The sequence below is a fragment of the Chiloscyllium plagiosum genome, unplaced genomic scaffold (assembly GCF_037043375.1).
Source record: "Chiloscyllium plagiosum isolate Xiang-an unplaced genomic scaffold, Cpla_swu_hap1 HiC_scaffold_14, whole genome shotgun sequence".
Lineage (NCBI taxonomy): Eukaryota > Metazoa > Chordata > Chondrichthyes > Orectolobiformes > Hemiscylliidae > Chiloscyllium > Chiloscyllium plagiosum.
Window position 1 is genome coordinate 5,255,288 of NW_028270152.1, and position 12,565 is coordinate 5,267,852.

The 12,565-nt window shown below is 48.1% G+C and overlaps 1 protein-coding gene across 4 annotated transcripts in view; it reads left to right on the top strand.

Annotated features, from left to right (window-relative positions):
- Window positions 1-2,549: 2,549 nt before the first annotated feature.
- Window positions 2,550-12,565, top strand: part of LOC122558788 (sodium- and chloride-dependent taurine transporter-like) — an 86,285-nt gene continuing 76,269 nt past the window's right edge. The window contains exons 1-3 of one of the 4 annotated variants that reach the window (XM_043707566.2): window positions 2,551-2,704; window positions 3,311-3,376; window positions 4,008-4,235. In XM_043707566.2, coding sequence (XP_043563501.1) covers window positions 4,010-4,235 — 226 coding nt within the window. In that variant the 5' untranslated portion in view covers window positions 2,551-2,704; window positions 3,311-3,376; window positions 4,008-4,009. Of the gene's footprint in view, window positions 2,705-3,310; window positions 3,377-4,007; window positions 4,236-12,565 lie in introns of all 4 variants that reach the window. The other 3 variants (XM_087994050.1, XM_087994051.1, XM_087994052.1) reach the window with 3 other exon arrangements.

Below are 12,565 nucleotides of genomic sequence, written 5' to 3' on the forward strand. Positions count from 1 at the left end.
CTCCAAAAAGTAACTCACCCAGATCCCCTAACTAAGGCACCTAACTCTACGGGCAATTTAGCATGTCCAATTCACCTGACCTGCACATCTTTGGACTATGGGAGGAAACCCACGCAGACACAAGGAGAACATGCAAACTCCAAACAGACAGTCACCCGAGGCTGGAATTGAACCCAGGTCCCTAGCACTATGAGGCAGCAGTGCTAACCACTGAGCCACTGTGCTGCCCTACAGCAGGAGAATCGACTTTTCGGGCATAAGCCCTTCTTCAGGATTCGTCGATTCTCCTGCTCCTTGGATGCTGCCTGACCTGCTGCGCTTTTCCAGCAACACATTTTCAGCTCTGGAAGAGAGGATAACCAGGGTGGCAGGGCTCTTTGATGATGATGGCTGCTTTCCCGAAGCAGTGGGAAGTGTAAGTGGAGTCAGCAGATGGAAGGTTGGCTTTTACCAATCATTATTATTCTCTCAATTGTTTAAAAGCATCATCAGTGATGGAGCCAACAACAGGTTTGACAGCCTCTTTGGAGAGATGAACAGAGTGATGGGGGACGGGACAGGTCCACTGCAGGAATATCACGTGATGGATGCTGGCAGTCTGTACCCCAGGGGCCCAGTTCATACTTAATGAAAAGGAGAAGGGAATCTCATAGCATCTGAACTATATTTGGAGCATTGACAGAGCAGCACGGTGGTTCAGTGGTCAGCACTGCTGTCTCACAGCTCCAGGAACCCAGGTTCAATTCCAGCCTCGGGTAACTGTATGGAGTGTGCACATTCTCCCCGTGTCTGTGTGGGTTTCCTCTGGGTGCTCTGGTTTCCTCCGACAATCCAAAGATGTGCGGGTTAGGTGAATTGGCCATGCTAAATTGCCCTTGGTGTTTAGTGTATTAGTCAGAGGGAAATGGGTATGGCTGGGTTACTATTCGGAGGGTCAGTGTGGACTGGTTGGGTCGAAGGGCAAGGGAACCTAATCATAAATGAGGTATTGGGCCATACTGGCAAAATGGGCCATTCTAGAGTTTTTGATGAGGGTATTGAACTCGATAATTGGCTCAGGGCATCAGCAGGCTTAAAGGGCCGAATGGCCTACTCCTGTTCCTGTTTTATATCTTTCTATGTTTGTAATAACCTGTTTTTAAATCACTTTCTGTGGCTTGGAAACAATTTATTTTTGGATGAGGGCTTTTAGATGTTTTACTAGCTTCCAGACACTCTATAAATGTGAGCTGTTGGTATTATTGGCTGCTGAGGTGGAATAATCAGAAAGCCTCTGAAACTGACAAAGCAGCACGCATTGAAAACTCTAAAATGGGTGTCCCTGGTGATACAAAATGGGTGCTGTCACACAGCAGGATTTCCTGTTCACTGCATTCAGATACACAACCTCCTGGGTTAGCTACACCAGGCCAGGCCAGGCCAGGCCAGGCGTTAAGACAAACCTCTTAACAAATAGATCCAAACCCTGGTGCTCTGACAATGTTTACAGCAAAGGGTTAACCAGTCCACTGCCAGCAGGAAAGCGGCAAGAGTTTAACTGCTCCTTGTGAGGGGATTCAACCAGGTCTTTCCCTCCCCACAAAGCCCTAACCCTCACAAACATATTGCTGGGCCCCAGGCACAACAAAGAAACTGTGCTGTGGAGGGGGAAGTGATTGCAACGCTGAGCTGGGGTGGGTGGGTGGGGGGAGCAGGAGGTTGTGGCTGGTGGGGGAGGGGTATGGGTGAGGGTTACTTCCTGATTGTCTCCACTTTCAGTCTCTGTACAGCCTTCATTGTAAAGTGCAAGAAATATAAACAGCCAGTGAGAATGTGTGCAATGTGACTGAGAGGGTATATCTTAAATAACAGAGGCAGAGGGAACCTGGAGTGGGGAGGGGGGGCAGGGGGGAGCAAGAAGCAGAATATGTGGAATTCTAGTACAAAGATGTAACTGGTTTTAATGGCAGTGGTTGTGTATATGTGTGTGTCTGTGATAGTGTGTGTGCCTGTGTGACAGTGTCTGGATGAGCTGTCTCTGTGATTGTGTGTCTGTTGTGTGTGTGTGCGTCTGTGATAGTGTATCTGACAGTGAGGGCTACTGTCTGAGAGTGTTTCTGAGTCTGTATCTCATTTGTCATTCTGTGTATGCGTCTGTGTAATTTGTGCATCTGTGTCTCAGTGTATCTGTATGTGTATATTTTCTTGTGTATTTTGTGTGTCTGTGTGTCAGTGTACTTGTGTGTGTATTCTGTGTGACTCGATGTGTCTGTGTATCAGTGTATGTATTGTGCAAGTCTGTGTTTCTCAGTGTCTGTCTCTGAGTAGGTATTTTCTATCTGTGTGTGTGTTTCTCTGTCTGTAACTCTGAATGTGATTTGCTCTGTGTGTTTTGTTGCTCTGTGTGTATGAGATGTGTTTCTGAGTGTGCCTGTACATCCCAAGAGTACCATCTCCCTCTTCTGACTAACTCCAACGCTGCTTTCCCTCGCTCGCTTTCTCTTTCTCACAACCGTGCCAACTTTGACGTGGTGACGCAGAGAGAGCCGCTCAGTTCTGGGGTTTTTCCACTCGCGCTGGGGTTAGTGTTGAAGGAGGTCTGCTTAAGGACAGGCCCTATAAATGAAATCCACCTTTCACCACTCACCGACTCAGTTGCAGTAACATAACTGAGTGATCTGTGAGCTGCTCAGGGATCCTCCAGCCTCTGGGATCCCAGGCACAGGTAATTAACAATGATTCTGGGACACTTTTCAGCGAAAGACAAATTTTAGTTCTTAAACGTTGAGGGAAGGGTGAATTTTTAATTCCGTGAACAGCAATTTGTAAAATCGATTCTTGGGGCTTTGTCTGTGTTGGGATTTCTGAGAAGCAACGTCTTTATAAACAAAAAAGCCATTCTCACAAGAAAGGATTTTGCATTTAAGCACATCCTAGTGTGATTTTAATATTTGAGAGAATCTGGCAAATGGTATAAACGAAGCGCCTGTTAATTTTCGTTGTCTGGAAACAAAGAGACCATTTGGAAATAACAGGTCAGTCCCTTTGACAAGAAAACCTACCGAGCGGTTTCTCAGCATTTAATGGTCCGCTCCGATCATCTTCCTGAGAGTTTTAAAAACATATATATACATATGTATAAATTGGAAGATGGGATTTGGTTTGGAAAGCTTTTTAAAAAAAACTGCTGTATTTTCCGTGACTATTGCGAATTGTATTGGACCCTTTTTTTCCCCGGAAAGTTGTATCTTTCTCTCTCTCTCTCTCTCTCTTTCTTTCTCTCGTTTTTTTTGTTGTTTTTTCTGTTTTTTTTATTTATTCTCTCAAACAGAAGGCTGGACAAGTACTGGACCAAGAGTAAGGGCGTTATTCCCTGGAGTACAGTACTGCTTTTGTTGTATGTATTGTTGTATGTAGCGAATTATTGCCTTTTTTTAAAAATCGTTTTGTAAAATGAACACAAAAAATTAAGACACACACGAGATGATTAATCTCGTTTTGTAATCAAAAAAAAATATTTTCAGGAAAGGATAGATTTTTATTTTTTTAAGGAAAAACTGAGCAGGTTCACGGGGAAGATATGGAGGGAATCGTTTTGAGTGTGTGTTGGGGGGGGGGAGGTGGAAGAGATTAACAAACTGAAAATTGATTTGTAAAGGAGGGAACTATGTATCTAGCGGAATATTCACTCTCCAATTGTAAATGGGGACTTACAGAGGGGTTACGGTGCATACAATCCAAGAGGGAGATTATGCATTACTTTAAGGCAATATAGACAATGGATTAAATTCTAATAGAGTGGGAATGGTTTTATTGTGGGAGTAGGGGGTGGATTGTTGGGTGGGAGAAGCAGAGACAATGGGGATTGATTTTTAATATTGGAATAAAGTGATCAGAAATGCGATGAGATAGAGTTGGTGCTGTGTGTTTTTGGAAGGATCGGTCCTGATTAACCTCCCCCCTCTGTTTCTCCTCCTTCCCTCCCTCTTGTGTGTGGTGTGTGGTGGTGTGTGGGTGTGTGTGATCAGGAATGGCCCGGGGTGAAAAGATGCATTCCTTAAAAGATTTTCACAAAGACACCCTGAAGCCCTCTCCCGGGAAGAGTCCGGGTACCCGGCCCGAGGATGAAGCAGATGGCAAGGTGCAGCGAGAGAAATGGGCAAACAAGCTTGATTTTATCCTGTCTGTGGCCGGAGGCTTCATTGGCCTTGGGAACGTCTGGAGATTTCCTTATCTCTGCTACAAAAACGGTGGAGGTAGGTGCAATAATGTGTGCCTTGAACTGGGTGCTGGGGGGCGGGGGTATCTGTTGTGTGGTCGTTGTGTTTTGAACAAGGGGTGTATCATGTGTGGTCAGCCGCTCTGCCTTGCGCTGGGGGGTGGTTACATAATGTGTGCTCTGTCTTTGTGCAGCTTGTACTGCTCTAACCGCCTGCACACAGGAACGGAAACGGTGTGCTTTATTTTAATCTCCATGAGCAAGGCTGGTTACTTTCCCCCAGCCTCCACGCTCTGTCTCTTGTCTTCTTCCGCCCCCCACCCCCAACACACGCAAGAGAGATGCAGAATATGAAAATGCACGTGTTGGAATCCTAATCTTAACGGAAAGAAGGGTCAGAAACCGTCAGTAGTGTATCACACCATCATCTGTTTCCTACATCATGTTGTGTCTGTTCTCTTGCTGAGTAAAATGGTGGCAGCAAGAGAACCCCTGAGTGTACTTACTGAAGGTTATAGTTTCCTTCACCCCCCCGGCCCCCCCACTGCTGAATGTGGGAGGTGTTCATCTATGTGTATGGTATGGGCTCAATCACCTCCCCCCTTGTCCCCTCTCCCCACCTCACCCTGTGCATGCCCCTCATTTTCCACAAACACCAGGTTAAAATGGTACCTTCAGCTCACCCATTGGCTGGTTTGGAACTACAAAGGCGGGGCCATTATGATGTAAGGTATGCATTCACACAGGAACAAGATTAACCATCACAATATTTACCTTTTCTCCATCGATAAGGAGACATTTTAATTAGAAAATGATTTATTCGTCAGATGTGATGACAACTTGCAGTGTCTGAGTGAATGTGTGTGTGTCTGTTTGAGTGTGTCTCTGTGTGTGTGTGTGTGGATGAAAAAGCAAAGCCGTATCAGAAATAGTATGAGGCAGAAACGGTGGATCTGCTCCAGCCAATTTTTATGCTCCTCCCCCTCTCATTAACTCTCAACCCTCTGCCCTTGAATATCCTTCTGAGTCCTGCTCCTGAGCACACACATTAACACACATGCACAATCTGTAACATCATGGTCTGACATATCCCCCACTCAACCATTACCACCAGGCCAGGGCATCAACCCTGGTTCAACGGAGAGTGCAGGAGGGCATACCAGGAGCAGCACCAGGCATACCTGAAGGTGAGGTGTCAACCTGGTGAAACCACCAAACAGGACTACTTGCACACTGAACAGCTTAAACAGCAAGTGACAGAGCTAAGTGATCCCACAACCAACAGACCAGATCTAAGCTCTGCAGTCCTGCCATAGGTGATAGACAAACAACTCTGTGGAGGAGGAAGTTTCACAAATATCCCCATCCTCAAGGACAGAGGAGCCCAGGACATCAGCCAGACGTGCTGAGTGGATTACCCATCTCGACCTCCTCCAGTGGTCCCCAGCATCACAGATACCAGTCTCCAGCCAATTCGATTCACTCCACATGACATCAGGAAATGGTTGGACACATTGGCTACTGCAAAGGCTATGGGCCCTGAAAACATTTCAGCACGAGAACTGAAGACATGTGCTCCAGAACTTGCCGCTCCCCAAGCCGAGCTGTTTTAGTACAGTTACAACACTGACATCCACCTGATGGAAAATTGCCCAGGTATGTCCTGGACACAAAAAGCTGGACAAATCCAACCCAGACAATTACCACACCATCGGTCTCCTCTCGTTCATCAGTAAAGTGATGGAAGGCAGCATCCACAGTATTATCAAGCAGCACCTGCTCAGTGACCTGCCCAGTTTGGGTTCCCCCAGGGTCACTCAGCTCCTGACCTCATTCCAGCCTTGGGTCAAACATGGACAAAAGAGCTGAATTCCAGAGGGAAGGGGAGGGGGACAGCCCTTGACATCAAGACTGCATTCAAGGAGCCCGGGCAAAACAGGAATAAATGAGTATCAGGGCAAACTCTCCGCTGGTTAGAGTCATACCTGACACATCGGAAGATGGTTGTAGTTGTTGGAGATCAGTCATCTCAGCTCCAGGACATCGTTGCAGGAGTTCCTCAGGGCAGCAGCTACATCAGTGATGTTGTTCACTGCATCACAAGGTCAGAGGCGGGATGTTTGTTGATAAATGTTCTGTTTCACTCGATACTCCTCAGACATTGATACAAAAGCAAACACTCCAGATGTTCAAGATTGGAAATACCAACAGGGAATGCTCAGCAGCCCAGGCAGCATCCTCAAAGAGACAACCAAGCATTCCTGCTCAGTGGCCTTCATCAGAATTCTACAAGGTGCACTGCAGAAACTCACCATAGATCCTCAGACAGCATTTTCCAAACCCACGACCACTTCCATCTAAGAAGGACAAGGGCAGCAGATACATGGGAACACCACCCCCTGCAAATTCCCCTCCAAGCCCCTCATCATCCTGACTTGGAAATATCTTCGTTTCTTCAGTTCCTTCAGTGTTGCTGGGTCAGAATCCTGGAATTCCCTCCCTCTGTGAAACATTGTGGGTCTACCTACGGCACACGGACTGCAGTGGGTCAGGAAGAAAGCTCACCCCCACCTTCTCAAGGGGCAACTAGGGACGGGCAATAAACATTGGGCTAGTCAGTGTCACCCATAACCTTAGAGAATAAAAAAAATTAGCCTCCACCTGGTCTTTTCTTTAGAACTGGAAAGTGTGGCCTTTTTAGCCTTTTGTGTATCATTGTGTATCACTCTTTAATTATTCTGCCTTTATTTTATAAATATTTTCTGCACTTCCTTCAACATTGCAATGTCGATGTAATAGTATAGAATCCAGGACCATAATGTGAACCTGGTCTCTCCAAGATTCTATCTCCATTAGTGCAGTGCCTCCTAGTGTTTGTGTCCTGGTTGTTCAGAAATAGGCTCCCTTTCCAATGTTTGACTCATTTGTCAAATTGTGTAGGCAGTTTGAATAATTTCTGTTTCCAGTAGTCTTTGCTCCTGTGCACCATTTGCTTTTGTAATTTTCCCAGGAGAATGGCCTCTTTATTCCCCTGTTCATCAGGAATATGATCTCTTGCTGTCTTGTTCGCTCAGTGTGTTTCTGCCTTGCTGTGGTTTGGTCCACTGTGTGAACACACTTTCCCTCCGCCATCTCCCTCATACCTGAGTGGTGGAAGATGAAACTCAGAACGCAGTATTCTTATCTCTTGACTTAGAAGGTTGTGGTCTGAAACCCACTGTAGAGACCTGAACACAACTGATTCAAGGCTGGAGTGCAATACTGAGGGAGTGCTGCACTGTCAATGGTGTGAAGTTGAACCCACCCCAGTTTCCAATCCCATTCTGGTGAATGTCAAAAGATCCTTTGGCAGTTTTGGCAAAGCGCGTATGGGTGTTATCTCTTAGCCAACACTGTTCAGGCCGGTTACCTGGTCATAGTGTGTGAAATCTTGCTGTGTACAAACCAGTAGTTGTGCTTGCTAGATCACAAAAGTGACCACAGTTCAAAACACTTGCTTCACCGACTGTAAAATGCTTTGCTAAGTATTTGTGGTTGTAAAAGCTGCTATAGAAATGCAAGTCAGTCTTTATCTTCCTAATTTCATCACCACAAGAACAACAGCAAAACTTGCTGCAGATCAGTCTGGATTTTGTCTGAATTTGGTGAGTAGAAGGGCTCCTAGCTCCTGTTCACTGGGACAATAATTCCCCATTTTCTCAGTCCCACAAGCTTCTCTCGATTCCAAGTTGCTGTGTGTGTGTTTTTTTGTTTCTGGAGCTGAGTTGAACCTCAGAGAGCATTTCCTACATTTTCTTTGGTTTCTGAAATCTGCGAAAGGTTCCTTCTGTCTGAATGATGGTTTGTCATGTGGTCTCTGGTCTATAATCAGTTTGCTTATGTTCTATGTGATCACACAAGCCAAGTGCCTGTTATTTGTTGGAATTAAATAATAGGATTTAGCACAAGCAGTTATCAAAACAAGGCCTGTTTGTGTCTCATGTACACTCTGCTAGAAATATGTCCCTTCCACCCTGCATCATTTTTCCCTTGGCATTATTAGGTGGAGCTGGACAGGAACAGCTGTGTGCGTAACACAATGCATCCCCTCAGCAAGTTTCAATGGGGAATCTTGTGGTTTCACAGACAGAGAGAATACTGAGTTGGTACAGAGATTGGTTCTAGGGTCGTTGCCCCAAAAGGAATTTGCACCCAAGTGTTTCTGCCAAGTTACAAGCCGGCATTAGAGATTCCAGTGGGGATTTGCAAAGGCAGTTTTGATAATCGAGACCTACACTAGCCACGACTTGTGGCTATCAGCAGAAGTCAGTAATGAATCCAATCGGGGATTCAGGAAAAGCCCTTTCATCCACAAAGTGGGGGGAATGTGGGACTGAGTCCCATGAGAAGGAACAATGCCGGACTTGAGGGGGGCAGGAATAGGCGGGTGTAATGATCAGAGGCTCAATGTGGACCATCAGCCACAGCTAGTTGGGCTGAATGGCCTGTCTCCTCATGATGGTAGTGAGTAACATTTGAACAAACCTTACAATACTGACCCAACAAAGAGATAACTGCCCTTTATTTGAAACCTGTCTCCTGTAGAAGCTGAATTCCATGTAATAACTCCATACATGCAAGATTCCTGGAGGCAAGAGCTACAATGACTCATAACTCTCCCTCAAGGAATGTGGGGAAGGTGGAATGTGACCATTCTGGTAATTAACATGCAAACAGTCATCCTTTCACATAAACAACTACGCCTTGTAGTACCTCGTTAAAAATCATGAAACAGTAGCAAGCTCCTTCACCCAGTTTAAACCCAGACAAGGCTTTGGTAGTAATTTTCTGAAATAAAATATTTTGGAGTTTGACCAGAGAGCTAGATTCAGGTGTGTCTTCATGCAAAACACGGCAATGTTCAGGCAAGGCCTTTCCAGGGATAGGAGCCAGGAGCTGAATCCCCAATACAGCAGGGATTGAAACTGGGGCTGTTTAAGAGATCAGAACAGAAGAGGTGCAGAGATAAGGAAATAAACGAGATGTCTGAGCAGAGGGTGCTAGCTGTAGCAAATCCACCAAAACAAGGTAAGATTTCCAGAATGGTACTGTACCCCAGTGTTACACAGGGACAGACCTGTCCCCACCAGTACTGTACCCCAGTGTTACACAGGGACAGACCTGTCCCCACCAGTCCTGTACCCCAGTGTTATACAGTGACAGACCTGTCCCCACCAGTACTGTACCCCAGTGTTACACAGGGACAGACCTGTCCCCACCAGTACTGTACCCCAGTGTTACACAGCGACAGACCTGTCCCCACCAGTACTGTACCCCAGTGTTACACAGGGACAGACCTGTCCCCACCAGTACTGTACCCCAGTGTTACACAGGGACAGACCTGTCCGCACCAGTACTGTACCCCAGTGTTTTGCACTGACAGACCTGTCCTCACCAGTACTGTACCCCAGTGTTACACAGGGACAGACCTGTCCCCACCAGTACTGTACCCCAGTGTTACACAGGGACAGACCTGTCCGCACCAGTACTGTACCCCAGTGTTACACAGGGACAGACCTGTCCCCACCAGTACTGTACCCCAGTGTTACACAGGGACAGACCTGTCCCCACCAGTACTGTACCCCAGTGTTATACAGGGACAGACCTGTCCGCACCAGTACTGTACCCCAGTGTTACACAGGGACAGACCTGTCCCCACCAGTACTGTACCCCAGTGTTATACAGGGACAGACCTGTCCCCACCAGTACTGTACCCCAGTGTTATACAGTGACAGACCTGTCCCCACCAGTACTGTACCCCAGTGTTATACAGTGACAGACCTGTCCCCACCAGTACTGTACCCCAGTGTTATACAGTGACAGACCTGTCCCCACCAGTACTGTACCCCAGTGTTATACAGTGACAGACCTGTCCCCACCAGTACTATACCCCAGTGTTATACAGTGACAGACCTGTCCCCACCAGTACTATACCCCAGTGTTATACAGTGACAGACCTGTCCCCCACCAGTACTGTACCCCAGTGTTATACAGTGACAGACCTGTCCCCACCAGTACTATACCCCAGTGTTATACAGTGACAGACCTGTCCCCCACCAGTACTGTACCCCAGTGTTACACAGTGACAGACCTGTCCCCACCAGTCCTGTACCCCAGTGTTACACAGGGACAGACCTGTCCCCACCAGTACTGTACCCCAGTGTTACACAGGGACAGACCTGTCCCCACCAGTACTGTACCCCAGTGTTATACAGGGACAGACCTGTCCGCACCAGTACTGTACCCCAGTGTTACACAGGGACAGACCTGTCCCCACCAGTACTGTACCCCAGTGTTATACAGGGACAGACCTGTCCGCACCAGTACTGTACCCCAGTGTTACACAGGGACAGACCTGTCCCCACCAGTACTGTACCCCAGTGTTATACAAGGACAGACCTGTCCCCACCAGTACTGTACCCCAGTGTTATACAGTGACAGACCTGTCCCCACCAGTACTGTACCCCAGTGTTATACAGTGACAGACCTGTCCCCACCAGTACTATACCCCAGTGTTATACAGTGACAGACCTGTCCCCACCAGTACTATACCCCAGTGTTATACAGTGACAGACCTGTCCCCCACCAGTACTGTACCCCAGTGTTATACAGTGACAGACCTGTCCCCACCAGTACTATACCCCAGTGTTATACAGTGACAGACCTGTCCCCCACCAGTACTGTACCCCAGTGTTACACAGTGACAGACCTGTCCCCACCAGTCCTGTACCCCAGTGTTACACAGGGACAGACCTGTCCCCACCAGTACTGTACCCCAGTGTTACACAGGGACAGACCTGTCCCCACCAGTACTGTACCCCAGTGTTATACAGGGACAGACCTGTCCGCACCAGTACTGTACCCCAGTGTTACACAGGGACAGACCTGTCCCCACCAGTACTGTACCCCAGTGTTATACAGGGACAGACCTGTCCGCACCAGTACTGTACCCCAGTGTTACACAGGGACAGACCTGTCCCCACCAGTACTGTACCCCAGTGTTATACAAGGACAGACCTGTCCCCACCAGTACTGTACCCCAGTGTTATACAGGGACAGACCTGTCCGCACCAGTACTGTACCCCAGTGTTACACAGGGACAGACCTGTCCCCACCAGTACTGTACCCCAGTGTTATACAGTGACAGACCCGTCCCCACCAGTACTGTACCCCAGTGTTACACAGTGACAGACCTGTCCCCACCAGTCCTGTACCCCAGTGTTACACAGGGACAGACCTGTCCCCACCAGTACTGTACCCCAGTATTACACAGCGACAGTCCTGTCCCCACCAGTACTGTACCCCAGTGTTATACAGCGACAGACCTGTCCGCACCAGTACTGTACCCCAGTGTTACACAGGGACAGACCTGTCCCCACCAGTACTGTACCCCAGTGTTATACAGTGACAGACCCGTCCCCACCAGTACTGTACCCCAGTGTTATACAGTGACAGACCTGTCCCCACCAGTCCTGTACCCCAGTGTTATACAAGGACAGACCTGTCCCCACCAGTCCTGTACCCCAGTGTTATACAAGGACAGACCTGTCCCCACCAGTCCTGTACCCCAGTGTTATACAGGGACAGACCTGTCCCCACCAGTCCTGTACCCCAGTGTTATACAAGGACAGACCTGTCCCCACCAGTACTGTACCCCAGTGTTACACAGTGACAGACCTGTCCCCACCAGTCCTGTACCCCAGTGTTATACAAGGACAGACCTGTCCCCACCAGTCCTGTACCCCAGTGTTATACAAGGACAGACCTGTCCCCACCAGTCCTGTACCCCAGTGTTATACAAGGACAGACCTGTCCGCACCAGTACTGTACCCCAGTGTTACACAGTGACAGACCTGTCCCCACCAGTCCTGTACCCCGGTGTTATACAGGGACAGACCTGTCCCCACCAGTACTGTACCCCAGTGTTATACAGGGACAGACCTGTCCCCACCAGTACTGTACCCCAGTGTTATACAGTGACAGACCTGTCCCCACCAGTACTGCACCCCAGTGTTATACAGTGACAGACTTGTCCCCACCAGTACTGTACCCCAGTGTTGTACACTGACAGACCTGTCCCCACCAGCACTGTACACCAGTGTTATACAGTGACAGACCTGACCCACCGGTACTGTACCCCAGTATTACACAGCGACAGACCTGTCCCCACCAGTACTGTACCCCAGTGTTATGCAGGGACAGACCTGTCCCCACCAGTACTGTACCCCAGTATTACACAGCGACTGACCCGTCCCCACCAGTACTGTACCCCAGTGTTATACAGGGACAGACCTGTCCCCACCAGTACTGTACCCCAGTATTACACAG